Raw genomic sequence first — 26,795 nt, 5'->3', positions numbered from 1 at the left:
GTGTTTATGTAACAGTTGATATAAGGGTGTAGTTTCACAGGTGCCACACCCTTTGATAGTACACATTTTGCCAGTTACAGGATTGGTATATGTGGTGATAGGAGAGTGCATAGGGCATGTCTTGCAGTGGGGACAGTCACAAGGGTAGGATCCATGGGGTAGTGAGATGGGTGCAAAAGGAGCATAGAATCTGACAAGGATATTGCGCAGATTGGGAGGGTGATGAAAAGCTATTCTAGATTTGGTGGGCAATCTCAGACAAAATGGACCTCATTTCATGGCATGATTTTAGAAAGTGATAGCCTTGTTGAAATAGCTGATTAACAGATTTAAGGCCAGGATAATACTGAGTGATGAGAGGGATACTCCTACATTATTTATTGGAGGGATAAGCAGTACCAGGATTCGATGTGATATTCTGAAAAATCTGCTTCTGAACTAGGCAGGTGGGGTAATTACGTGCAGGTGAGAATAGTTGTGTACATCGGTAAAGACTCTTCCTCTGAACAAATACATTTGCATCACATGCCAAGGCTGTATGGAAAGGAACATTTGACATGGAAACAATGGCCATTGTCAAAATGTAAGTACTATTGTTTGTTAGTAGGTTTAATGTGATCAGAAGTGAGTAGCTAATCTTCGGTAAGAATGAGATCAACATCACGGAAAATGGCTCTGCCATATGGACTCGTGGTGAAGCTGACCAGTTAAAATTCTTGGAATCTCTATATACATTCTCCCAATTAAATTTCACGTTGTCCTATTCCGAATCTCGTGCCACTTTCTTTGATGTTGACCTCACCCTCATGGACAGTCAGCTACACACTTCTGTTCACAGTAAACCTACTAACAAACAACAGTACTTACATTTTGACAATTGCCATCCTTTCCATGTTAAACATTCCCTCGCATACCACCTTGGCATTTGAGGCAAATGTATTTGTTCAGATGCAGACACTTAACAGCAAACACCACCATTTTCGGATTAGCCTTCACTGGACATTATTACCCCAGAATCCAAGTTCAAAAGCAGATTTTTCAGAGACCATCCCATCCAATCCTCGTACAACTGATCTCTCAGAAAAACAACACATTGTGACAGAGCAAAGGATTTTGAGTGCCATCATGGATTCTTTACCTTTTCAGAATATTGACTTAAAGATTGAAAAGATTGAAAACCGTTACATCCGTGCTTGAAAGTATAAGCAAGTTGCGGCAAAGACTCTCCATGCACCAGCAGCAGAAGCCAACAGCTGACTATGCCAGAGATCCCATCTCATATAGCAGGCCACTACACAATGCAGCGAAAGCCCCACAAGAACATTTAATTGTTAAAAGCAATGGAATAGTAATATCAGTATCAAAAAATTGGTCCGCCTATTGTTAATATGAGTTACATACTCAGTTCAGTTTGAGATGGTGTAGACAAAAGTCACTATTTAGATACCACATGTAACAGTCACCTGGGAAAGACACAATTGATGATGTAGCTGAGATCAAGAACAGTTTATTTGCTGAAAATATCGTCAATGAGATGGTGTGATTTGAGAGACTGGTTTAGATGTTGTTGGGAATTTTTATCACTTAGTCAGTGAGATCAGTTGTAGAATATGAGTTTTGCAGTGTATCTGCTTACAATAGATTTTCTTATGTATAAGAGGAAGGGGGTGCGTTGAGAGCAGTCAGTTTTAGATTTTCTAATCATAAGATTTTGAGAAGTTTGGGTATAACATTGCATATACTAGATGTGATAGTTTTCACAGTGAAGGCATGAATATTAATTGTTAGTGTCACAGAAGCAAGAAGTGATGGGCTATCGTGCTGAGCAAAAGTTGACACATGAACTGTTTTGAAAAGTTAGATGTTTAAAGGAGTTTCAGTCAGTCACAGAACTGGACTATTAGTTGCAAATTGTGGTTATCCTGGCATGCAATAGACACTACTAGTTATTGTGGCTTTATTTGGTGGTTTTTGAGGTACGCACACTTCCAGGTAATTGAGTGTTCGTGATAATTTTTTGGTTGGTATAGGACACACTAAGGTAATTGAGTGTTTTGGACTTGTTGTTGTTGAGGTTTTAATATGCACTACTGGGTTAGTGGTGTAATATATATGGTGTATGCACCATTGAGGAAGAGTCTCAACTGGTGATTGATGGTAGCCAGGAATCAGAATTTGCACAGTGTATACACTGAGAGAATACATTTATTGTTGTTGCAGATAGCTTAGCACCCTAGCAGAACCAATAAATACAAAAGATGATGACATTCCATTGCTTGTTAGGACAATGAGTGACATTTCACATAGGGTCTGTTAGGAGGAACATGTGAGCCAGTACCTGAAGAGACTGAGTTTTGCCCAATAATTTAATTTAACTCAAGATACAAGTGATGGTGGCATGTAGGTCTGTTGTTTTCAATTTCCATTTTGTGAGGGGTTATTATTGAGTCACTATTTCATCATAAAATTTCAAACTCGTATTGCATTTAAAAGTAAATAAAGAAAGACAGAAATATAAAATTTGTTTTACGAACATTGAATTAATGAAAATGATAGAATCCCCACTGAAGTTATTTATGGTTTAGATGATATTATAATAATTTTCAACGTATTCAAAAGCCACAATTGCAAAGATAAATCTTTTTCATTTTTTAATTATAATCAATACAGAAATAGTTAATTGAATATCAGAAATGGTTTTAACAAGAATTTTAACTGAACGATATGAGAAAAATAATAACTTCCCTAAGTGAAAGGTTATTTCAAAGGTCAAAAGAAATAAACATAATAAACGTACAAGCATAAGAGAGATCAGAGTTCGTAGGAGTAAATTTATCTCAGATGTAGCTGATGCTCTATTGTAGGTCAGAAGTAAAATTGTAACTGTGATTGCATTGGCTGATAATTCTATTTAAACTGTAGTAAGCGTAAGTAATACTAGCAGCAACAACAATTAATATTTACGAAGTGTTTAATGTGGTGCTGAGGTTAATGAAATAATCTGACATGCTACGTTGTAGAGTATCTCACCAATCGATAGCATTTATCTGTGGTAAAAGACCAGCAGTAGTCGAAGTTATCTCACTGGGAGAAGTCAAGAAATATTTTGATGTATTGGAAACTTCAGTTGTCCTATTTGATATTGTCATAGTTTCCATAATATTACATGATAGTAATTCAGAAACAATTTGTTGATATGATAATTATCATAGCAACATCCTATGTAACAAAATTAGAGTTCATGATTAAGACTTATTTAACACATGCCAGAGGCACAAGGTTTATTTAATTCATATTTATTATGAGAGAATATACTAGTTGCAATGCATAATACTTATTTATCACTTCCAACATGCCTTCATTTTACTGACCATAACAATTACTTGCACTCATAGTAGTTCGGTGTTTTATACATGTACTGTGTTGTTCTGTATTGCTGTAGCAGATGCATTAATTGCATGCAGCCATGAGGACATAAAAGTAATAAACAATCCTGGATTAAAATTTAACTTTATATTCGTAATGGGGACAAGGCATTGCTAATCATAAAGGCAGGACTGTAGTCTTATTGATAGGTTAGTGTAGCATCTCGCTACGATACAGTACATGTAAGGTCAGACTGGCTCTAGCTGCCAGAGACTGTAGTCGTGTGTGTGTGTGTGTGTGTGTGTGTGTGTGTGTGTACTTTTGACAAAGGCCTTGTTGGCCAAAAGCTAACTCTCTGACAGTCTTTTTGTTGTGCCTTTCTGCGACTCAGCATTTCCACTATATGGTGAGCAGCAATTATTTCTTTCATTATATTGTTTAACTCCATCCTAGATTATGCATAAAGGTAGAAGTACATCTCATCACTCAGTATTATACTGGCCTTAAATGGATTTGTCAGCTAGTTCCACAAGGCTATGACTTCCTCATTTCAGGGTATGATATTAGGTCCATTTGGTCTGAAATTTTGCCCATCACACCTAGAATAGCTTTTTGTCGCCCTCTCAATCCCAACAAGATCCTCTATTTCCCTACAGTTTGGCTCCTATCCCTGTGACCATCCCCACAGTATAACTTGTGCTATATACACTCCTAACACTTATACCAGTCCTGTAACTGGCAAAACATATACTATCAAAGGGTGTGCCACCTGTGAAACTACACGTCTTATACCAACCGTTATGTAAACACTGTTCGGCCTTTTACATCGGCTTGACCATCACCAAGTTATTAGTTAGGATAAATGGACATAGGCAGAGGGTGTATGCTAGCAACATACATTATCCTGTTGCACAGCATGCTCTATGACATGCCAGTCATGACTTCGGTGCCTGTTTCACCACATGTGCTGTCTGGATTCTTCCCCCCAACACCAGTTTCTCAGAACTCTACCACTGGGATCTGGTGCTAAAACATGGCCTTGATTCTCGCCGCCACCACCTAGCCTTAATTTATGTTAATTTCTTTGGTCTCAGTTTTTCTTCACAGTAACTATTTTCCTTCACTGCCTTTTAGTTTGCTGTGGCTTTCATTTTCTGACCTGCCCATTTTTTGCCACCCCCCCTGTCCCCCTGTCCCCCTCCATCCTTGTCACATACAGTTCACTTGGCTTCTCTCTCTCTCTCTTGTTAACTCATGCATGATATTCTAGCAGCAATCTCTTTCTTGCATACAGCCCTGCCTTCCACCATTAAGCTCTCACATTTTCAAATTTCGTCAGGTGCAGTAGCCAACAATCAGTCTTTCCTTCTCATCACCTCCGGTAGGTCTCCACTGATCTGGGGGCTGTGGATGACTTTTCCAAACTCTATTTGTTTTCCCAAACCTCACCAGTCCTTTTCCTTCATTCCCTTTCAACCCTTCTTCCAGAAGGAGGCACCGCTGGCTCCAAAAGCTTGCAGACTTTAATAACTTTTATATGTGTGTTCTGCTGCTGCCACTTGATGAGTAGATTTTTTATCCACCCAATGATAAGACTGATTGAGAGGGGTATGGGACCAAATGACAACGTCGTCAGTATCACGATTCCAAGGTGAGTTATAGAAGAAAGAGGGTATGCTAAACGTGGATGGATCCAGTCAGGAGAGTCAAATTATAAAATAATGAACATTAAACACACACAGTAAAAGCATAAAAGGTGAGATCAAATCTAAAAACTGAAAAAAGGGGGGCTGACATGGGGGTCACAGACCAAGAGGACTGTAAAAGAAGTCCTAACCACAACCAACCTGCCCCTGCTTCAAGACTAAAGGAGAACCTTATACCTCTCAACAAAAACCACTTACACAGAGGAAACTGAGGACCAGTTCAACCATCCATGGATCGTCTGTTAATATTAAATTTAAGGGATCGGGAGGACTATACCTAACATAAAGGGCCAAAAGAAGGGGACATTCCACCAATATGTGAGATATCGTCAGTCTGGCTCCACAACCACATTGTGGGGGTGGATCATAATGCAGGAGGAAACAATGGGTGACCCAGGTGTGACCAATGCACAAACGGCATAAAACAATGGACTCCTTCTGAGAGGAGCAGAAAGAAGAGCAAAGTGCAGTAGACTCCTTGATTGTGCAGAGTTTATTATTATGAGCAGAAGTGCTCCAGATGGCATTCCACTGTTGGGCAAGGAGAGATTTGATGTAGATACCTGCAGCTGGAATCATGAAAGGAAATCGGGGAGCGGCTAAGTATCTGCTTCTCTGACCAAACGGTAAGCCAATTCATTCCTTGAGATGCCTACATGACTTGGGACCCAGAGAAAGGCGACTGACCATGTGGCATGCTCAAGGGCAGAGAGGAGGTTGTGGATAGCAGAGACCAAAGGCTGAAGGGAGTAGCATCAATTGATAGCCTGCAGGCTGCTCATAGAGTCTGAACAAATTAAAACACTGTGGAGAGAGGCCTGAGAAACAAAAATGAGGGCCCTGTGAATGGCTATAAGCTCTGCTGTGAATACACTACATAATCATGGTAATAAATGGTTCTCGAAGCCAGTAGGAGATGAGAAAGCATATCCCACCTTATCAATAGTCTTAGAACCATCAGTGTAAAACATGGTGGCACCCCGGAACTCTGCAAGGATGGCATATACTTGACACTGGTAAACCATAGGAGCAACAGAGACCTTAGAATCCTGGAATAGATCAGTCCTCATCCGTGGTCTAGGCACCATCCAAGGGGGGGATATGGGAGGAAAGACACTGGGTGCAGTCCAGTGAGTGGAGATGAAGATCCTGACAGAGGGAAGTGAGACGCATGCCAACCGGCAATACCACCCATGGGTGGATGTTAGAAGGGAGACATCCTTCATTGGTGAAGAGCACAGGGTACCCAGGATGGTCAGGGAATTGGCAAATGGTGATTGCATAAGAAACAAGGAGTTGGCTCTGTAAGATGTGTAGAGAGGGAATCCCCACTTCTGTGAGCAGACTATTAACAGGACTAGTGCGAAAGGCACCAATAGCCAGATGCATCCCACAATGATGGAGAGGGTCAACGAGTTTCAAAGTGAAAGGAGCTGCTGAGCCATAAATCTGACTACCATAATCTGGTCCGGACAAGACCAGAGCATGGTAACGATGATGAAGAGTGGAACGGTCTGAACCCCAAGATGTGTGGGCCAGGAGACGGAGAGCATTAAGTTTCTGCATAATGTAGTCTTTATGTGGTGAATGTGGGGCAGCCATGTCAGCTTGTTATCAAAAATAAGGTCCAAGAAACAGGACTGTGTTAAAAAATCGGGGAGTCGGTTGCTGAAATAAAGTTCTGGATCGGAGTGTACTGTCGGTCACTGACAAAAATGCACAGCCCGCATTTTGAAGGGAGAAAACTGGAAGCCATGGGTGGTGGCCCACACAGACACCTGTTGGATAGCGCCTCGGAGCTGGCACTCAGCAGACGCTACCAAGTGGGAGCTGCACCAGATGCAAAAATTGTTGATGTACAACCCCGGGGTAACCAGAGGCCCAATAGAGGTTGCAAGCCCTTTGATGGGAATGAGGAAGAGAGTGACACTTAGCACAAAATCCTGTGGGTTAGCACAAAACCATGTGAAATACCATTCTCCTGAATTTGAGGGGAGCTGAGTGAAGTGCCAACTCAAACCCGGAAGAGCCGGTAAGATAGAAACCAGCAGATAAAAATCTGAAGGAGACCACGGAAGCCCCAGTCATGGGGGGTAACTAAAATGTGAAGGCACCAAGCCATGTCATACACCTTATGCAGGTCAGACAAGACCATGACATGGTCCCAGCAGTGAGTAAAAGCCTTTTGAATGGCTGATTCCAATCAGAGTAAATGGTCAGTTGGAGATCGCCATGCCCGGAAGCTACTGTGATCCGGGGGACAAAATGCCCCAAGATTCGAGTACCCAGCATAATCTGAAATTGACCATCCTTTCGAGCTGTTTACAAAGTACATTCGCAAGGCTAATGGGGTGGTAACTGTCAAGAGACATTGGATTTATCCCGGGCTTAAGGATGAGGATGACTATACTAGGATGACAATGCCGTCACAAAGTGTGTTGAGAGGTGTTCTGTGAGGACTAATGGATCAGTGCACAGTGCACCTTGAAGGTTCAGACCCTGGACAGTTGACTGTGTCTGGCAGCCCAAAAGGCTAAAGAGCTTTGACCAAATCTGTGATGAAGAGGCATACATCCCTACAGGGGAAACATAGTGCTCCCAGCATTCCTTTTTACCAAACTTAATAACATAACAAGACTTAGCATGAAGACGCTTAAAGGTGAGGAGGTCGGTCTGTGAAGGGTGTTGCGTAATTTGCTGCAGCACCTGTCAGCAGTCTTGGACAGCGACTGTGATATCCTTGGTCCACCACGGTACCGGCTGACCTATGGACCTGTGGATAGGGGGACACCAGTCCCAGCAGTGTGTAGAAGAGCGGCAGAGATGCCTCGCACGAAGACATCAATGGAATTCGAGAAGGAGGTGTCAAAGTGGGGAGCAGACATATTAAAAGCCAATTGGCCCTGCAGAATGCCCAATGTGGGGGCCTGGCTGGCTGGCTGGCGGCAACAGGGGAACAATATAATCACCGAAAAGTGGTCACTGTCACATAGGGCATCACGGGATGACCAATGTAGGGAAGCCACGAGGGCAGGGGAGGAGATGAGGAGATCATGAGATTGATAAAACAGAAGGTACCATGGACGGCACTGAAGTGGGCAGGGGAACCATCAGTGAGGAGACACAAACGGAGGTCCATGATAAGTTAGTCAATTAGGATACCCCTACCCGTTGAAGTGATGCTCCCCCACAGAGGATGGTGGGCACTGAAATCCCCAAGGAGGAGAAACAGGGACTGGAGTTACTGGATTTAGGTAGACAGTGCAACATAAACAAGTGGCATGCCTGGAGGGAAGTACACATTGCAAATGGTGATTTCCGGAGTCATTTTCACTCAAATTGCTGTAGCTTCCAAGGTGGTATGTAGGGGGATCCAGTCACTAATGACATCGGAGCAAACCATAGTGCACACCCCGCCAGAATCTACCACAGGGCCAACACAGTTCCAACAGAATGCCCGATAACCACGAAAAGTTGGAGAATGGTCATCACGGAAATGCTTTCTCGAAGAACAAGACAGGATGCAGAATAAAAGGACACAGGATGTTGCATTTCCAGTAAGTGACGATAGTATCTGTTGCAATTCCACTGGATGATTGTGTGGCATGAGTCCAAGGTAGACATGAAGAAGCCGAGAAGGAGGTCAGGTCACTTGGTCAGTAGTTGTCATCAACAAGAGTGGGGTGACATCCATAAATAAAATGTCAGTCTCAGGTTGCGAGGGGGCAGATAGCACCTCCAGGGGCACCGGGGGTGCTTTGACTTGGTATTTATGTTTCTTCTCTTCTCTTTCTGAGGTGGAGGAGGGCAGGGCACAGAGGGAGTACAGGCTCCTGGAATATCGGGAACCGAAAGAGAGCGGGCGACCTTGGGGCCCACAGATGGTGCACCTCATGGCCAAGTGTTGGTAACAGTCTTCTGGCCTGAGAGATGCTGGGGAGAGGGGTCCTGGGAGGGAGCCCTATCACTGGCAGATACCGAAGAAGGGGGCCACTTCTTTGGCCATGGAGGGGGAGCGGCTTCCTGACAGAAGGTCACAGGAGGGGGAGGGGGAGGGGTATGATGCTGGGTGGGGTAAAGACAAAGGAGGAGAAGGAGGAGGTGGAAAGGAAGTAACAGAGGCAAAAGTTGAAGACAGTGACACTGGATGGAGTCTCTCATACTTTTGGCGAGCCTCAGCATATACCATGTGATCCAGGGACTTGTATTCTTGGATCTTCTTTTCTCTCTTGTAATCCAGACACTCCGGCGAGCGAGGGGAATGGCGGTCAGCACAACTGATGCACACAGGTGGAGGAACACAGGGGCTTCCCTCATGGAGTGGGTGGCCACAGTCACCACACAAAGAGTCCGCTGTACAGCAGGAAGACATATGCCCAAAACGCAAGCACCACATAGGTGTAGGGATGTATGGCTTCACGTCACATTTGTAGCACATAACGTTCACCTTCTCTGGGAGGGTATCCCCCTCGAAAGCCAGAATGAAGGAGCCAGTATCAGTGTGGTTGTCTTTGCGACCCTTCTGCACACGTAAAACAAAATGAACGCTCCAGATTAGATCGGAGTCCCTCACCAGTTTGCAGGATGAGGTCCCTATGAAAAATTACTCCCTGGACCATATTCAAAGACTGGTGGGGAATGATAGACACCAGGACATTGCCAAGACAATCACAGGCACGAATAGCTGCGGATTGGGTGGCAGAATAAGCTTTGATTAACAGTGAGCCCAACTGTATCTTACTAAGAGACTCCACTTCACCAAACTTGTCCTCAATATTTTCCATGAAAAACAATGGCTTTGTGGTGGCAAATGTGTCCCCATCCATCGTAGTACAAACAAGGTAACGGGGAAAGGGTTTCAGCCGAAGACAGCATGCCTGGCTCTCCTCCATGGTGTAGCCATAGAAGGGAAGGTTGCCAGGTCATAGGAAGCAGCATTTAAGGATCCTTCACCATTCGAAGAGACGGACAGATTTTTGCAGCTTAATACGCTTCATGCACCAAGCATCTGGCCTGATACCACCCAGTCCAACCAGGGGCTCTCTTCATGGGCGCCACCCAGCCACAGCAAGGGCTATCTGGCACGGTGGCCGTTGCCAGGAGTTCCGATGTTCCAAGAAGATAAGCAACCACTTCCTGGCATACATGAGGAGGGAACAGCTCAGATATCAGTAGTGCGATTCCTGTGTTGTCAGGGGGCTCAGCAACATTGGTACGTAACAGCCCCACCACACGGACTGGCTACTCATGCTGGAGACTTGGCAGGGTCAAAGGGGGGTACAGTGGGGAAGGGAGAGGGGAGAGGAATCTGCACCATAGATGCTAGGGAGGGAGTTCTTCCCCCTAGTGCTCACACTAAAAAGAGGAAATTTTGAAGTGGAGGCCCAACCTAAAGTGGGGACCTAAACACCAAAAGGGTGAAAGAACAGGCACAAGGAGCACAACTGCAACCAATACAGGAGACCAGGTGGACAGCCAAGTTGACATAAATCAGAACACCAAGAGAGGGGAAGGAAGGGTCAACGGGGAAGGAGTGAGGATATGGAGCGGACAGAGTGAAGAAAATGCAACCAGGGAATGAAGAATGGGTTGCAATAGCTCAGGGCCCAGTGTGCGCCACGCACAAACTCGCGAAAGAACCGTGAGCCCCCTGGGGGGTTTATCCATTGAATTACAGTATTAAGGGGATATTTCCTAGGAGGACTAATTTTGTATCTGATGTGCCTATATGATAAATGAAATTAAAAAGAAAGAAAAAAAATACTTATAGAGTGTCTACTAATAAATTTGGTGCTACTTGAGCCAGGCTAACCAGCGCATATATGCACACAAATTTACCAGATACTGGAAGGAAGCCCAGGTAGCTAAAAATCCTTTATCAAGGAAGGCATGAGGTGCAAAATATAACATATAAGTTGCTAATGGTTTTGGTCCTTTCAGCTCCTTACATTATTCACAGATTTCCTTTTGGATTCTATTGTTTACATTCTTTTGTTACACATTGCTTTAAACATACACCCAACATGATATGGTAATACCAAAAATGTATATTCTATTAGTATCAATTCCTTCGGGGAATGTATCTCAACTAATAACAAATTTTTATCTTAGCATTTCATATTCAAAATTTGTTATACTTACTAATCACCACTTGGTGTCCAACCTACACGAACTAAGTACTCCATCCAGGGAAACAAAACACACAAGGGGTACTGCAACTCAAGGACATTCACATCATAGATTTGGTGATTCTCATTGACCTTAAATTGAACCATTTTGAGGTTTGACTTGGAATTCGCTGTGCCAGCACGAGGGAACCTATAGCCAAAAGAGAAAATATATTTAAGAGCCATGAGTATTGGAACAATAAGGGTTATTAGATGATAGACAAGTTACAATTTGTTACCATCTTATTTAACAACTTCATCACTTATATTCAAAACAATTACAATTTCAAAATAAGGTCTGAGCCCAAAAGACTGCCACTATGTAATTATCATCTTGGTACCAGCTATCGCAAGAACCTTATACTCATTTTGGCAAACACAACTACTTCTAACATGCCTCGACAATTCATTTTCAAACTTTATTACGTAATGCTTCAACTGAGGGTGTATAGGTAGCTACTCACCATATAGTTGAGAGGTTGAGTGGGAAACAGGGATGTAAATAAGATTGACCTTATTACAGCTATGCAATCTGACAATTTTCCTTACCAGAGCCCCCCCCCCCCCCCCCCACCACACACACACACACACACACACACACACACACACTTATCCAATGGCATGAGCATTCTGTAGAGCAGTGTGTAAGAGGAAGAAAAGGGACGAGAGGAAAAGAGAGAGGTGAATGCAAAGATGAATGGTAGGTAGATGAAGGAGAGACAGCTGAGGACTGAGCCATGATTGTCGCATTGGAGAACTCACACCTGTCTCAGCATGGTAAGTTATGTCATACATATATTTTTTGTAAGATATTACAGTCCTCTCAAGCCATACTCTATTTCAGCAATGTTAAATGTAATTGTCTTAACATAGTACAATTTAATTATTTCTGACAGTACGTCACCAATAAATGCATTCTCAAATACTCTAATAATGCATCAAACAATGGAAAATCCAGGATGAAAAGTAACAATATTGTGAAAAGGAAAGTTGCTACTCGCCATACAGCGGAGGTGCTGAGTCGCAGATGGGCACAACAAAAATTCACCTGCTCCTATTCAACCCAACAAGCCACCTTCCTAGATGTTGACCTCCACCTCAAAGATGGCTACATCATTACCTCCATCCATACCAAAACACTAAACACCAGTAATACCTCCACTTTGACAGTTGCCACCCATTCTATAACAAGAAGTTCCTTCTATACAACCTAGCCACCTGCAGTTGTCACATCTGGAGCGATGAGTATTCCCTCTCGAAATATACCAAGGGTCTCACTAAAGCCTTCACAAACTGTAATTATTGTACCAACCTTGTATAAAAACAAATCTCCCATGCCTTATGTTTCCAGTCTCCCACCACCTTACAAAGTCCCACCATCCGGCCACAGAGGAGCACTCTCTTCATAACTCAGTATCAACCAGGACTGGAGAATTACATTCTCTGCCAGGGTTTTGACTACCTCTCGTCATGCTCTGAAATTGCTTTGTTTTGCTTTGTTTTAGGGTACAAAAACAACTGGTGTCATACATGCCCAAGTCAAAACTATAGAGCACAAAGACAAAGAGGAGTTAAAAAACGACTATACATAAATCCCAATTGGCATAAGAGAAGACAACTAAAAACAGAGGCATGGAGAAAGAGCTGCAGAAGATGCCACACAGAAATGGAGGTCCAAAACTAAGAATTAAATGACCTTCACCATATTGTTTAGACGGATAAAAAGTAAAATGTGGCAGACAGCCCCTGAGTCATTTACTAAAACGGCCAATCACTCAGACAACAAACCCAAACGGTAAAAAAAAATGGGCATTCCGTCAGGAAGTGGCAGGCATTAAAAGTTGGGTGCAATGTGAACAAAGTGGTGGGGGAGCACCACTTAACAAATGACGATGGCTAAAAAAGCAGTGCCCAGTACGCAACCTAGTTGTAATGACCGCTTCCCAGTGGAAGGGCTGAGAGGTGGTCATCAAAGCCACTGGAAGAGGCTTCAGAACCTGGAGCTTAGGCCCATGAAGGGAGGACCAATGGCGATGCCAAAGGGACACCACCTCCTGACAGATGGCAACACCGAGATCATTGGAGGGAATGTAGGAACTAGTGGCTTGAGGTACAAGGACTGCAGCCTTGGCAACAGTGTCAACAGCCTCATTTCCTGACAGTGCAACATGGAACACCAACATCACAGTGGCTCCACCAAGAGTGAGCAACTGACAGTTTTCCTGGGCCCATTGCACTTTGGGATGGGCAGTGTAAAACATACATAGACTTTGAAGGGTGCTGAGAGAGTCTGAGCAGAGGATACAATCGAAAAGTCTGTGCCACCGGATGTACTCTGTGCTCTGCTACAGGGTGAAGAGCTCAGCTGCCGTAGACAATATCGAAAGACATTGGTGCCAATGACGAAGGCACACCCGACACCGCAGACAATAAGAGAGCCATCAGTGGAACAAAGGTACTATCACTAAGTTCCATGCAAAATTCATGAAACTGAAGGTGACAGAGAGAGATTGTTCCTTAGGAAGTGAATGAAGGCCAAGGTAAACAGGGGCGGCTTCACGGAGCCAAGGTGGTGGAGGGTTCACACCCACTGGGAAATTTGCAGGTAGTGTGAAGTTAAGCCACTGGGGGAAGCGCCGAAAGCAACTCCAGGAGGTAACAGAAAAGAGGGACACACCCTACTGGCGATCAAGGGAATCATCGATGGAGATGGCATAAGATGGGGGACCATGCATGGCATACAAACGGCATGCGTACCTGCTGAGAAGAAAGTGACAGCAGTAACACAGTGGTAGTTCAGCACCTTCAGCATACAGATTCTCAACCAGGCTCGTGTAGTGGGCACCAGTGGCCAAACAGATGCCACGATGGTGTATAGTGTTGAGACGGCGTAAGAGGGATGGACATGCACACACACAAACAAAGCACCCATAGTCTAGTTTTCAACAGGCAAGGGACCGGTACAAGCAGAGAAGGGTGGTTCATTCTGCACCCCAGGAAGTACTATTGCGGGCATGTAGGACACTGAGGGACCGCTGGCTGCCAGGTAAAATATGTGGGGGGACCAAAAGAGTTTACTACTGAGCATGAGCTCCAGGAATTTCATAGTTTCAGTGTCAGTGTTGTCGTAACTGCCGTCTGCATCACTTCTGCTGTGCAGCGAGCTATGTTAATTTAAGTATTAACTGTATTTTTCTTACTTGTCACTTCTTCTTCCGTGTGTTTTTGCTTTTAGGAAGCTTTAATTGTCGAGTGCTAGCAATAGTGTTCCATAGATTTTGTGTTTGTTTTGAATACAGTCAGAGAGAGTCCCTTTAGCCAACCATAGTGCCAGTAGTGCTAGTGTTTGTTTTCAATACAGTCCAGAGACAGGTAGTGCTATTTTCATTGTTTTCTACAAGAAGTGTCTAGTAACCACAGGTTAGTCAACTATCAGCCGCCTTTAGTGAATTAGCAGTCTAGTTAAAAGTTGATTAACTCTCTACAGTAAATTGATTTCTTAGGATGGATAGGATGTGTGACTGCTGTGTACGGACGCAGGAGGAGCTGGCCACTGTTCGCGAACAGCTGAACGTATTGATGGCCGCGGTCAGCCCTCTACAGCCTGCTGCCTCGGACTGTAGCGGCAGTGGGGAGTCTGGTGCGTCGCATGGTACACCCTAGGTGTTACATGCTTCACCCACTGTCCCTGCTGTTGAGACATCTTCGCCGGTACCGTGCGCGGTTGAGCCACCCTCTCCCCAAGGGGAGTGGTGGGCTTCAGAGGCATTCGCGGCGCACGAGGCGAAGGGTCAACGTGGAGGCTGGCCATGTGGCTTCGCCCGCTCTGCCTGTGAGTGGACATGTGGCCGCTCCTTCAGCAAGGTCCGAGCAGGCACACGGGGGGAGGGGTTTATTAGTTATTGGGAGCTCCAACGTTAGGCGGGTGAAGGAGCCCCTTAGGGAAATAGCGGAAAGGTCGGGGAAGAAGGCCAGTGTTCACTCTGTCTGCTTGCCGGGGGGTCTCATCCAAGATGTGGAGGAGGCCCTGGCAGTGGCAATAGAGAGCACTGGGTGCACCCGACTGCAAATTTTTGCTCATGTCGGCACCAATGACTCCTGCCGTCTGGGTTCAGAGGTCATCCTCAGTTCATACAGGCAGTTGGCGGAGTTGGTGAAGGCGGAAAGCCTCGCTCGCGGGGTGGAATCTGAGCTAACTATTTACAGTATCGTTCCCAGAACCGATCACGGTCCTCTGGTTTGGAGCCGAGTGGAAGGCTTAAACCAGAGGCTCAGACGATTCTGCGGAGATCTGGGGTGCAAATTTCTCGACCTCCACTATCAGGTGGAGAAATGTATGGTCCCCCTGAATAGGTCAGGCGTGCACTACACGCAGGAAGCGGCTACAAGGGTAGCGGAGTGCGTGTGGAGTGCACATGTGGGTTTTTTAGGTTAGAGAATTCCCTCCCTAGGCCCGACAAGACGCCTCCTGAAACGCGGCAAGGTAGGAGTAGGCAAAATGCAACAGGGAATAACAATATTAATGTGCTAATAGTAAACTGCAGGAGCGTCTATAGAAAGATCCCAGAACTGCTCTCATTAATAAACGGTCACAATGCCCACGTAGTATTAGGGACAGAAAGTTGGCTCAAACCAGACATAAACAGTAATGAAATCCTAAACTCAGATTGGAATGTATACTGCAGGGACAGGCTAGACAGTGAAGGGGGAGGCGTGTTTATAGCGATAAGAAGTGCAATAGTATCGAAGGAAATTGACGGAGATCCGAAATGTGAAATAATTTGGGTGAAGGTCACGGTCAAAACAGGCTCAGACATGGTAATTGGATGTATCTATAGGCCCCCTGGCTCAGCAGCTGTTGTGACTGAGCACCTGAAGGATAATTTGGAAAATATTTCGAGTAGATTTCCCCACCATGTTATAGTTCTGGGTGGAGATTTTAATTTGCCAGATATAAACTGGGAGACTCAAACGTTTATAACTGGTGGAAGGAACAAAGAATCCAGTGAAATTTTCTTAAGTGCATTATCTGAAAACTACCTTGAGCAGTCAAACAGAGAACCGACTCGTGGCGATAACATATTAGACCTTCTGGTGACAAACAGACCCGAACTATTTGAAACAGTTAACGCAGAACAGGGAATCAGCAATTATAAAGCGGTTACTGCATCGATGATTTCAGCCGTAAGTAGAAATATTAAAAAAGGTAGGAAGATTTTTCTATTTAGCGAAAGTGACAAAAAGCAGATTTCAGAGTACCGTATTTACACGAATCTAAGCCGCACTTGAATCTAAGCCGCACCTGAAATATGAGACTCGAAATCAAGGGAAAAAAAATTTCCCGAATCTAAGCCGCACCTGAAATTGGAGACTCGAAATTCAAGGGGAGAGAAAAATTATAGGCCGCATCTCCAAATCGAAACAAAGTTGGTCCATTTTAATATGAGACACAATTTAGGTCGAATGAATGACGATGCAGCTACAGTAGTTTGGTTCGAGTCGTAAGCTTAGCAGTTAAGCTTTACCAGGTAGCCATTGCTATGCGTCAGGCACTCCGTCCATTTTTATATGGGTACCCTTCCTTTTCCACGTGCTTCGTCTGGTTTGAATTGATTGCTTATTTTTCTTTGATCTGATAAGCGCAGTTTTCTTTGTTATAGGTGTTAATCACTCTAAGCTGAAAATGCATTACTGTACTGTGTCATGCATTGTTTGTCGCATTCTGATAGTGCGTGTTTACGGCCTGTCGCCACTCGCGGCATGGCTTGCTTTTGTGCGTGCTACCGCCACCCTTTTTAGAAAAAAAAAAAAAGGGGGGGGGGGGGGGGAATCGTCTCATTAACGAAACACTGGCAAGAAACTGCTATTTGTTGTTACTTACACTGCTGCTTTCTTTGATAATGAACAACAACAACCAACTAATAGACTGCGTATGATAGAAGATGTTCTGAACGAGAGTTAGCGAAAAATTTTCACCGTTTGAAAATCTTTGCAGGCGCCTCTTTAGTACATTACATTCTACACAGAAATTAGAGTCATCTTAGATTTAAAAATCTAGTCAATTGCCATGCTCCATTTCTGACTGTATCACTATTAAGCATAAGAATAATATGAATATAAACATGACATGATATGTATATTCTTCCATGTTTGCTGTTGTCTCACTCTAGTTTCGTAGTTTATTAGGCAGACAGGATTTAAATGAGATAGCAGCAAACATTAAACAATACATAGCAAAATGTTTATATGCGTATCATTCTTATGGTGACGAGAATACTGCATGTGATTCACAATTTATAAAAGTTCCAATTAGCAACCATCTCTTCTCACAGATAGGAAAAAATTCAGACTGTAGAGTTGGCCATATTGACAAACATCCCAAACAGTCTTGCAGGCAGATTTTCGTAGTACATTGAAATGCTGCTACATTCTAAGATCAACAATACGGAATTTGTATTTACTTCGTTGGCTAATGTATGAAAATGCAGTGGTCGAAACTCAGGGTGGAGAAAATAGCTCGTCTTCCACCTTTTTTTTTTTTTAATTTATTTACTGACGCACAGGTTTTGGCACCAGTATTTATCTTTATGCCTAAAAAGCATGCCTGTGTAGTGCTACATATATTCGACAGCAGAAGTAAGTTGTGGCGGCACCCACCAACGTTTTTCAGAATTTCCGCTTGCTTTGCACTCGATTCTAAGCCACAGGCGCTTTTTTAGATTACAAAAACCGGAAAAAAAGTGCGGCTTAGATTCGAGTAAATACGGTACCTGACGGCTCAACACAAAAGTTTTGTCTCAAGTACAGATAGTGTTGAGGATCAGTGGACAAAGTTCAAAACCATCGTACAATATGCGTTAGATGAGTATGTGCCAAGAAAGATCGTAAGAGATGGAAAAGAGCCACCGTGGTACAACAACCGAGTTAGAAAACTGCTGCGGAAGCAAAGGGAACGTCACAGCAAACATAAACATAGCCAAATCCTTGCAGACAAACAAAAATTATGTGAAGCGAAATGTAGTGTGAGGAGGGCTATGTGAGAGGCGTTCAATGAATTTGAAAGTAAAGTTCAATGAGCTGACTTGGCAGAAAATCCTAAGAAATTATGGTCTTATGTCAGAGCGGTAGGTGGATCGAAACAAAATGTCCAGACAGTCTGTGACCAAAATGGTACTGAAACAGAGGATGACAGACTAAAGGCCGAAATACTAAATGTCTTTTTCCAAAGCTGTTTCACAGAGCAAGACTGCACCGTAGTTCCTTCTCTAGATTGCCACACAGATGACAAAATGGTAGATATCGAAATAGACGACAGAGGGATAGAGAAACAATTAAAATCGCTCAAAAGAGGAAAGCCCGCTGGATCTGATGGGATACCAGTTCGATTTTACACAGAGTACGCGAAGGAACTTGCCCCCCTTCTTGCAGCGGTGTACCATAGGTCTCTAGAAGAGCGTAGCGTTCCAAAGGATTGGAAAAGAGCACAGGTCATGCCCGTTTTCAAGAAGGGAAGTCGAACAGATGTGCAGAACTATAGACCTATATCTCTAACGTCGATCAGTTGTAGAATTTTGGAACACATTATGTTAGAGTATAATGACTTTTCTGGAGACTAGAAATCTACTCTGTAGGAATCAGCATGGGTTTAGAAAACGACGGTCGTGTGAAACCCAGCTCGCACAATTCGTCCACGAGACTCAGAGGGCCATAGACACAGGTTCACAGGTAGATGCCATGTTTCTTGACTTCCACAAGACGTTCGATCCAGTTCCCCACAGTCGTTTAATGAACAAAGTAAGAGCATATGGACTATCAGACCAATTGTGTGATTGGATTGAAGAGTTCCTAGATAACAGAACGCAGCATGTCATTCTAAATGGAGAGAAGTCTACCGAAGTAAGAGTGATTTCAGGTGTGCCGCAGGGGAGTGTCGTAGGACCGTTGCTATTCACAATATACATAAGTTACCTTGTGGATGACATCGGAAGTTCACTGAGGCTTTTTGCGGATGATGCTGTGGTATATCGAGAGGTTGTAACAATGGAAAATTGTACTGAAATACAAGAGGATTTGCAGCGAATTGACGCATGGTGCAGGGAATGGTAATTGAATCTCAATGTAGACAAGTGTAATGTGCTGCGAATACACAGAAAGAAAGATCCCTTATTATTTAGCTACAATACAGCAGGTCAGCAACTGGAAGCAGTTAATGCCATAAATTATTTGGGAGTACGCATTAGGAGTGATTTAAAATGGAATGATCATATACAGTTGATCATCGGTAAAGCAGATGCCAGACAGATTCTTTGGAAGAATCCTAAGGAAATGCAATCAGAAAACAAAGGAAGTAGGTTACAGTACGCTTGTTCGCCCGCTGCTTGAATACTGGTCAGCAGTGTGGGATCCGTACCAGATAGGGTTGATAGAAGAGATAGAGAAGATCCAATGGAGAGCAGCGCACTTCGTTACAGGATCATTTAGTAATCGCCAAAGCGTTACGGAGATGATAGATAAACTCCAGTGGAAGACTCTGCAGGAGAGACGCTCAGTAGCTCGATATGGGCTTTTGTTGAAGTTTCGAGAACACACCTTCACCGAAGAGTCAAGCAGTATATTGCTCCCTCCTACGTATATCTCACGAAGAGACCATGAGGATAAAATCAGTGAGATTAGAGCCCACACAAAGGCATACCAACAATCCTTCCTTCCACGAACAATACGAGACTGGAATAGAAGGGAGAACCAATAGAGGTACTCGAGGTACCCTCCGCCACACACCGTCAGGTGGCTTGCGGAGTATGGATGTAGATGTAGATGTAGAATGGAAGAGCAACAGGTCCAAGATGTACAGATGGTGGGAGAAACCAACTGCACCACTAGAAACTCATACAGACGGTTTTGTCAGTGGAAAAACGAAAGCCATTGTCAATGCCCCAAGAATAAAGATGATCAAGACATATCTAGACACGTCGCTCTGTGAGATAAGTCCATGGAGAACTGCAATAGATGGCAAAATTGTCAACAAAAAGGAAACCAGAGATGCCTGGCATGTGCAGGTCATTATAGGGTTAATGGCGATAGCTACAGAGGGTGACGCTCTGTTCGGAACCCTGAGGCACACTGGTTTCCTAGAAAAGGTGTTTGACAAGGCAGAACCCACACGCACCTTGAAAACTAGGTATTTTAAAAAGAGACAGGGACATGCTATGGTAAAGAGGAAGTGGGAGGAATGGAATGTCCTGCAGTGGTAAGGATAATGTTTGTAAGATATTTCAAGTGCTCACCGTAAGTAGCAGAAATAGTGGAGGTATCTGTCCAATAAGCTAAAGAAAGTCAGCCCTGGTGACAGCATATGACAGAAGGACATAAACGGTACAGAAGGAAAAAGTCAGGTGAGGAAGGAAAAGGCGAACTGCAACTGCTTGAAGATAGGTAGCGGAAATGGGTTGACAATGAATGTCATCCCGTATGAGCAGCATGATGCCCCCGTGAGATGGAATGCCGACCTCAGGGGTAAGGTCAAAACGAACCGGGAAGACTTGTTGAAGTTCAAGGCGGTTGTAAGGACGCAGTTTTGTTTTCTGAAGGCACAGTACAAGGGGATGCTGCAACACTAAAAGCAGCCATAAATCCTCTTTGTGGGACTGAAGGCAGCAAACGTTCCATTGAAGGAGAGTCACAATGAGGAAGCAATGAAGGGGTTTCACCTCAGCAGTTGCTGAGTGATAGCCTGCGAAGACTTGCTGCTACAGGGCACAGAAGCAGGAGGATCCTGCCCCATGAGGTCCACAGAAGCATCAGCAAGCTTGTGTTGTCGGTCTGTGGAATCGAACGCAGAAAAATGGTTGGTGGTGCGAACAGGGATATGGAGGCCAGCCGGCCTACGGTACCAGAACTAGTTCTGCAAGGTTCGCAGGCGAGCTTCTGTAAAGTTTGGAAGGTAGGAGACGAGATACTGGCAGAAGTAAAGCTGTGAGTACAGGGCGTGAGTTGTGCTTCGGTAGCTCAGATGGTAGAGCACTTGCCCGCGAAAGGCAAAGGTCCCGAGTTCGAGTCTCGGTCGGGCACACAGTTTTAATCTGCCAGGAAGTTTCATATCAGCGCACACTCCGCTGCAGAGTAAAAATCTCATTCAGTGCTGAAATTGTTCTTATGTCAGCAACAGACATTATGGTACATTCCCAATAACACCGCAGACAAGTCCCGCAAAGGAGGGGAAAAAGAATAGCAAGGGCTTAGACATGCAGCACAGAAGGGAAAAGATGCTGCAATGGCTGGGACCCCGTGGCAGCCAAGCACGAACCCACCAAAGAATAGTGAGCCCCCTAGGGGCGTGTGCCCTGAAATGGAAATGTCCTACCCATATCCATTCCACCCTTCCCATAGTGATATTCCACCATCCACCCAGCCTCCGTTATACTCATCCATCCCTATGCAGCCCCTGCTCCCAACCCCTTATCTCATGGTTCATACCCCTGTAATAGGCCTAGATGCAAGGCCTGTCCTATACTTCCTCCCACCACCACCTACTCCAGTTCAGTCACAAACATCACCTATCCCATTAAAAGGCAGCGCTACCCGTGAAACAAGTCATGTGATCTACACGCCAAGTTGCAACCACTGTGCTCCGTTCTATCAACAAACTGTCTGACCACATGAAAGGCCAAGAAACAAGTGGACCACCCTGTTGCTGAAAATGCTGCCAAACATGAGATCCTTCATTTCAATGACTGCTTCACAGCCTGTGCCATATTGATCCTTCCCACCACCACTAGCTTCTCTGACTTGTGCAAGTAGGAGCTTTCCCTGCAATATGTTCCCATAACCCTCCTGACCTCAACCTACATTAGAAATTGTCATCTCCCGTCCAGCCCATTCACTGTTCCCACTCCAGTACTACACAGCTCTCATTCCTCCATCACACCCAGTCTTTTTACTTCTCTCCTTTGCCCCCAATTCTCTGCTGCCCTCCATCTAACCTCCTGACTGTACATAACTGCCCACCCTCTTTCCACCTCGTCCCTGTGCACTCCCCAACAGCATGTCACTGTTCGCCACCTCTACCCCACTATCCCTCCCCCTCCCCACCCCAGCCTCCTCCTTACCCCCACCCAGTCTCCACTCACATCATGTGCTGGTGCTGCTGCTTGCAGTGTAGCTTCAGTTGCCTGAGACTGCAGTCGTGCGTGTGTGAGTTGTGTTTGCAGGTGTGTGTGTGTGTGTGTGTGTGTGTGTGTGTGTGTGTGTGTGTGTCATCTAGTTTTGATGAAGGCCTTACTGGGCAAAAGTTATATTTGTGACAGTCTTTTTGTTGTGCCTATCTGCAACTCAGCATCTCCACTATATGGTGAGTAGCAATTTTCCTTTTCACAATATAACTAATAATGCATCAGTTCAATTCACTGATAGTGCAGCACATGTCTCATCATTTGGTCACAGGTGCTATGTGATAGGGAATGTAAATAAAGTCTCATACTCTTTGATATTGAAATTTTTTCTAGTGTAGAGGCACATGGGGACATAATCAAATCAACAGTGATTTAACTTAAAACTGACCTCATTAAATCTGGATTCCACTTCTGTAGCACAGGGATTCCTTCAAGAACTTTGCAATTTAGTAGTCGTACAACATGAGCACAAAGCCAGCAACCATACATTATTAACTAGTAAATGTGTTAGATACTGATGAAACTTACACATCAGGAGTGTTTCTGTAGTAAAGTGATGTTACCTCATTGAATAGTTGCAGAGTGAGAGGAAAAATGTGAACATTGACTGTACAGGTGAGATAGAATTGGTGGTAGTAATAGAATGACAAACTGACTTTCTCAGAACTGTTAATTATTTTAAGTTCTTGATGATAAAGGTAACAATATAACAATAGTGATAATAGTGGCAGATGCAATATGAGACAATGTAGCTGCTAATGACACATTTGTTGACAGTTGTGCTATGTTACTTTCCTTTCAATTCCCATGACACAAGCAACAAAACTATAAAAAATCTTTATAACAATGAACGATTTTTATTTCAAATGACCAACGACCTCACTTGTTTATTTCACATTCTATCATCTGTTAAATTTTACACTTACGTGAAAAATAAGTTATCTATCCACATACCTATATTCCTCAAAATCTCCTAAATGAGAAGTTGAAGATGGGAAGCAATATATTTTAACATCACTTTCATCAACTTCTTCATACGCTATCCTGTATATTCCATCTGAAACACAATTATATGCAACTGAGCAAACATGAGTTAATGAAAAAACAAAACTACTGGTTTTCACTATTAAGTACACATCTTCTGTTACTATATTTGTGTTATCTAGTTTCTTAAAACTAGAAACTGTTTCAGTATTAACTCCGCTCCAAATGCACAAGCAAGGTATTTCCAAGCATATTCAATAACAGTAATTAATGAAATTCAATATTATTTATAATTTCTTGAACAAGTATTACAAAGAAGTATAACTTGAGTAAAAGCACATTAAAATCTTCCTAAAATTTAAACATTTAAAATACTGTGTATTCAATCGGCTGAATATAACTTTAGTTAAAAAAAAATTCTGGGTGTGTGAGTAGGTCACTGTCTTGTGATATTGATAATATCTTATTCAATGTTGTGAGTTACGTCATTATAATGGGGCATTAACTGTAGGAGTATTATATTCAGTTCTTACATACTAACGTTCATCTTGCCTCTATTTTACACTTGTCAAGAACATTACAGAACTCATCTCCTGATTTTGAGGTAGTGGTTTGGGAAGGGGGCAGGGGATGGAACTGCAGTGACATCAATGCTGTTCCCAAAATGCCCAGAGGAGCAACAAAAACACAGTACACAATATTCTTTCAGCCTCCTCTTTATTGCTGCACGCAATAGGTTACTCTCAAAATGGCAACACACGTAACAGTAGCCCCATGTCGGCAGGCTGCTTATCATCTCAGTCACCTCTCTAACCATCCACTTGGAAGTAAATGGTTGACTAATGAGTAACTGAGCTTTCCAAACCTGCAGTCATTATGCTCTATCTATAAAATGCTCTAGTAATCATGAGATAACAGCTCACCCCTAACACCACCACACATACCAGTCTGCGGCTGCCACAAACAACGTGGACTTTTTAAGTGTGTGTGACTTCTCAAAAACATCTTTCATGGAGCTGTAAGCTTCTCTAATTTTGTTGATACTTCAGTAAATCAATTTGATAGCCACTAAGCAGGAAAGTTTTAGCACACCTTCACCAACTCCCTGAATGTTTAATACACATTCTCCTCCCAGTTGGTTTTATTTTGTACTGCAATAATGTTGTGTATTGTTTATTCTTTTTGAAGCCAATGGTTCAATACTAGTGAAAGTTCAATGGTAGAACACAGTATGTTGTCCTTGACAGTGAATGTTCATCAGAGACAAGGGTATCATCAGGTGTGTCCCAGGGAAGTGTGATAGGACCACTGTTATTCTCTGTATATGTAAATGATCTGGTGGACAGGGCAAGCACTAATCTGCAGCTGTTTGCTGATGGTGATGTGGTGTATGGGAAGGTGTCATCCTCGAGTCACTGTAGGAAAATACTAGATGACTTAGACAAAATTTCTAGCTGGTGTGATGAATGGCAGCAGGCCCTAAATGTAGAATAGAGTATGGTAATGCAGAAGATTGGGAAAAACAAACCCATAATGTCTGATTACAGCATTAGTCTCATTGATTAAATATCTAGATGGAATACTGCTCAGTAATATGAAATGGAATGAGCATGTAAGGACTGCAGTAGGGATGGTGAATTCTCAACTTCGTTTGTTGAGAAAATTTTAAGGAAATGTGATTCATCACTAAAGCAGATCTCATATAGGACACTAGTGTGACCCACTGTTGAGTGCTATTTGTGTGTTTGGGATCTGCACCAGGTCAGATTAAAGGAAGGCATCAAAGCAGTTCAGAGGTGGGCTCCTAGATTTGTTAACGGTATGTTCTGACAACAAGAAAATATTACAGAGATGTTTAAGGAACTCAAATGGCAATCACTGGAGGAAATGTTACATTATTTTCAAGGAGTACTACTGACAAAGTAGAGAACGAGCATCTGAAGCGACAGCAGGATGACTCTCCTGTCGTCAACATACACTGGTGTCCAAAATTAAAGCAACAAACAGAAATTTTGCAAGGTTGCCTTTATTTTGCCACAAAACAGTATAAACAGGTGATAGTACAGTAGAAACAATGTAAAGAATACAGAACTTAAACAACTACAGCATGCATAATGGTAAACACAAATGTTGTGTGTTTTTTCCATCTTAATGGATTTGCACATACATTCCGACAACTGGTTAATGTGCTCAGTATGGGATGTGACCACCTCTGGCAGCAATAAAGGCCTGACAACGATGGGGCACGCTGTGAATTATATCATCAGGCAATTATGTCATGAGGCAATAATGCCCGTTCTTCCTGCAGAGCTGCTCGCAGTCTTTGAGAGTTGTTGGTGGATGCTGGCGTGATGCAAGCTGTCTCCCTATAGCATCCCAGACATGCTCTATGGAATTCAAATTGGGAGAGCAAGCAGGCCACACAATCTGTGCAATATCTTCTGTTTCCAAGAAAACATCACCCAACCATGCTCTATGAGGCTGAGCATTATCGTCCATCAATACGAAGCCTGGGCCCACAGCACCTTGCAACAACTGCAAATGAGGTCCCAAGATTTCATCACAATATTTGACAGCAGTTAAACTTTGCTGATTCACCCATGCAATTTCATGAATAGGGGTTTGAGTGGTCAACATTAGCCATGGCCACACCATTAGGGATCCTCCTCACATCCCTTGAGAACCACTCTCCAGACTAAATCTGGACTCATCTGTGAAAACAACATTGTCCACTGTTTGGCTGCCTAGGTGGCATGTTGATGACTTGTCTCTAGATACTTCGGAGGTAGACATGTAGCAGGTCTCCTGCAATAAAGGCCACTCTACAAAAGCATTCTGCACAGGGGGGGAGTTGTCTCGATAAACACGTCCGCAGGATGCTATAAGCACAACACTTGTTGCTGTGCATTGCTAAGGCAGTACTGCCATGCCCTTACAGCCAAATAATGGTCATCTCTTCTGAAATCTCACATGGTCGGCTCTGCCCTGGTCTTCGGGATACAGTTTTGGTCTGTATACACTGTCGCCACATCTGAGAAAAAAGAGAGATTCACACTAAGCTATCAGCCCACATCAGTTTACAACTTTCCTGCTTCCTTTCTTTCTGTAGCCCTTGGCCACAGAGTGTCTGGTAGGCATCAACTCTGTGCCATATTGCACCGTCTTTGGTTGTGAACACAGTGATTGTGGATGTGGGGTTACCCAGCAAACACTATGTTGTTTCATAGGTGCCCAGATGTCATCGTTGGCATTATTGTGCATTGACCAGAATGCCTTCTTCAATGCAGAACGTGAGCGTACACACATCTGGTTGACAGTTTGTATGATTATATCGTGAATTAGACATAGGCTGGAGAAATAGCAGTTTGCTGCTTTAATTTTGGACACCAGTACACATTTCATGT

At 43.6% G+C, this 26,795-nt stretch overlaps 1 protein-coding gene across 2 annotated transcripts in view; it reads right to left on the bottom strand.

The window, feature by feature from the left end:
• The window catches only part of LOC124801529 (dipeptidyl peptidase 9), a 216,518-nt gene that overhangs the window by 109,883 nt on the left and 79,840 nt on the right, over window positions 1-26,795 (bottom strand). For both annotated transcript variants that reach the window (XM_047263081.1, XM_047263080.1), the window contains 2 exons: window positions 23,362-23,464; window positions 11,214-11,390 (listed from right to left, as the gene is read on the bottom strand). In XM_047263081.1, coding sequence (XP_047119037.1) covers window positions 11,214-11,390; window positions 23,362-23,464 — 280 coding nt within the window. The remainder of the gene's footprint in view (window positions 1-11,213; window positions 11,391-23,361; window positions 23,465-26,795) is intronic.

Source organism: Schistocerca piceifrons, chromosome 1, assembly GCF_021461385.2.
Source record: "Schistocerca piceifrons isolate TAMUIC-IGC-003096 chromosome 1, iqSchPice1.1, whole genome shotgun sequence".
Classification (NCBI taxonomy): domain Eukaryota; kingdom Metazoa; phylum Arthropoda; class Insecta; order Orthoptera; family Acrididae; genus Schistocerca; species Schistocerca piceifrons.
The sequence above is the reverse complement of the archived record's forward strand: the minus strand, read 5'-3'. Positions and strand labels throughout refer to the sequence as shown.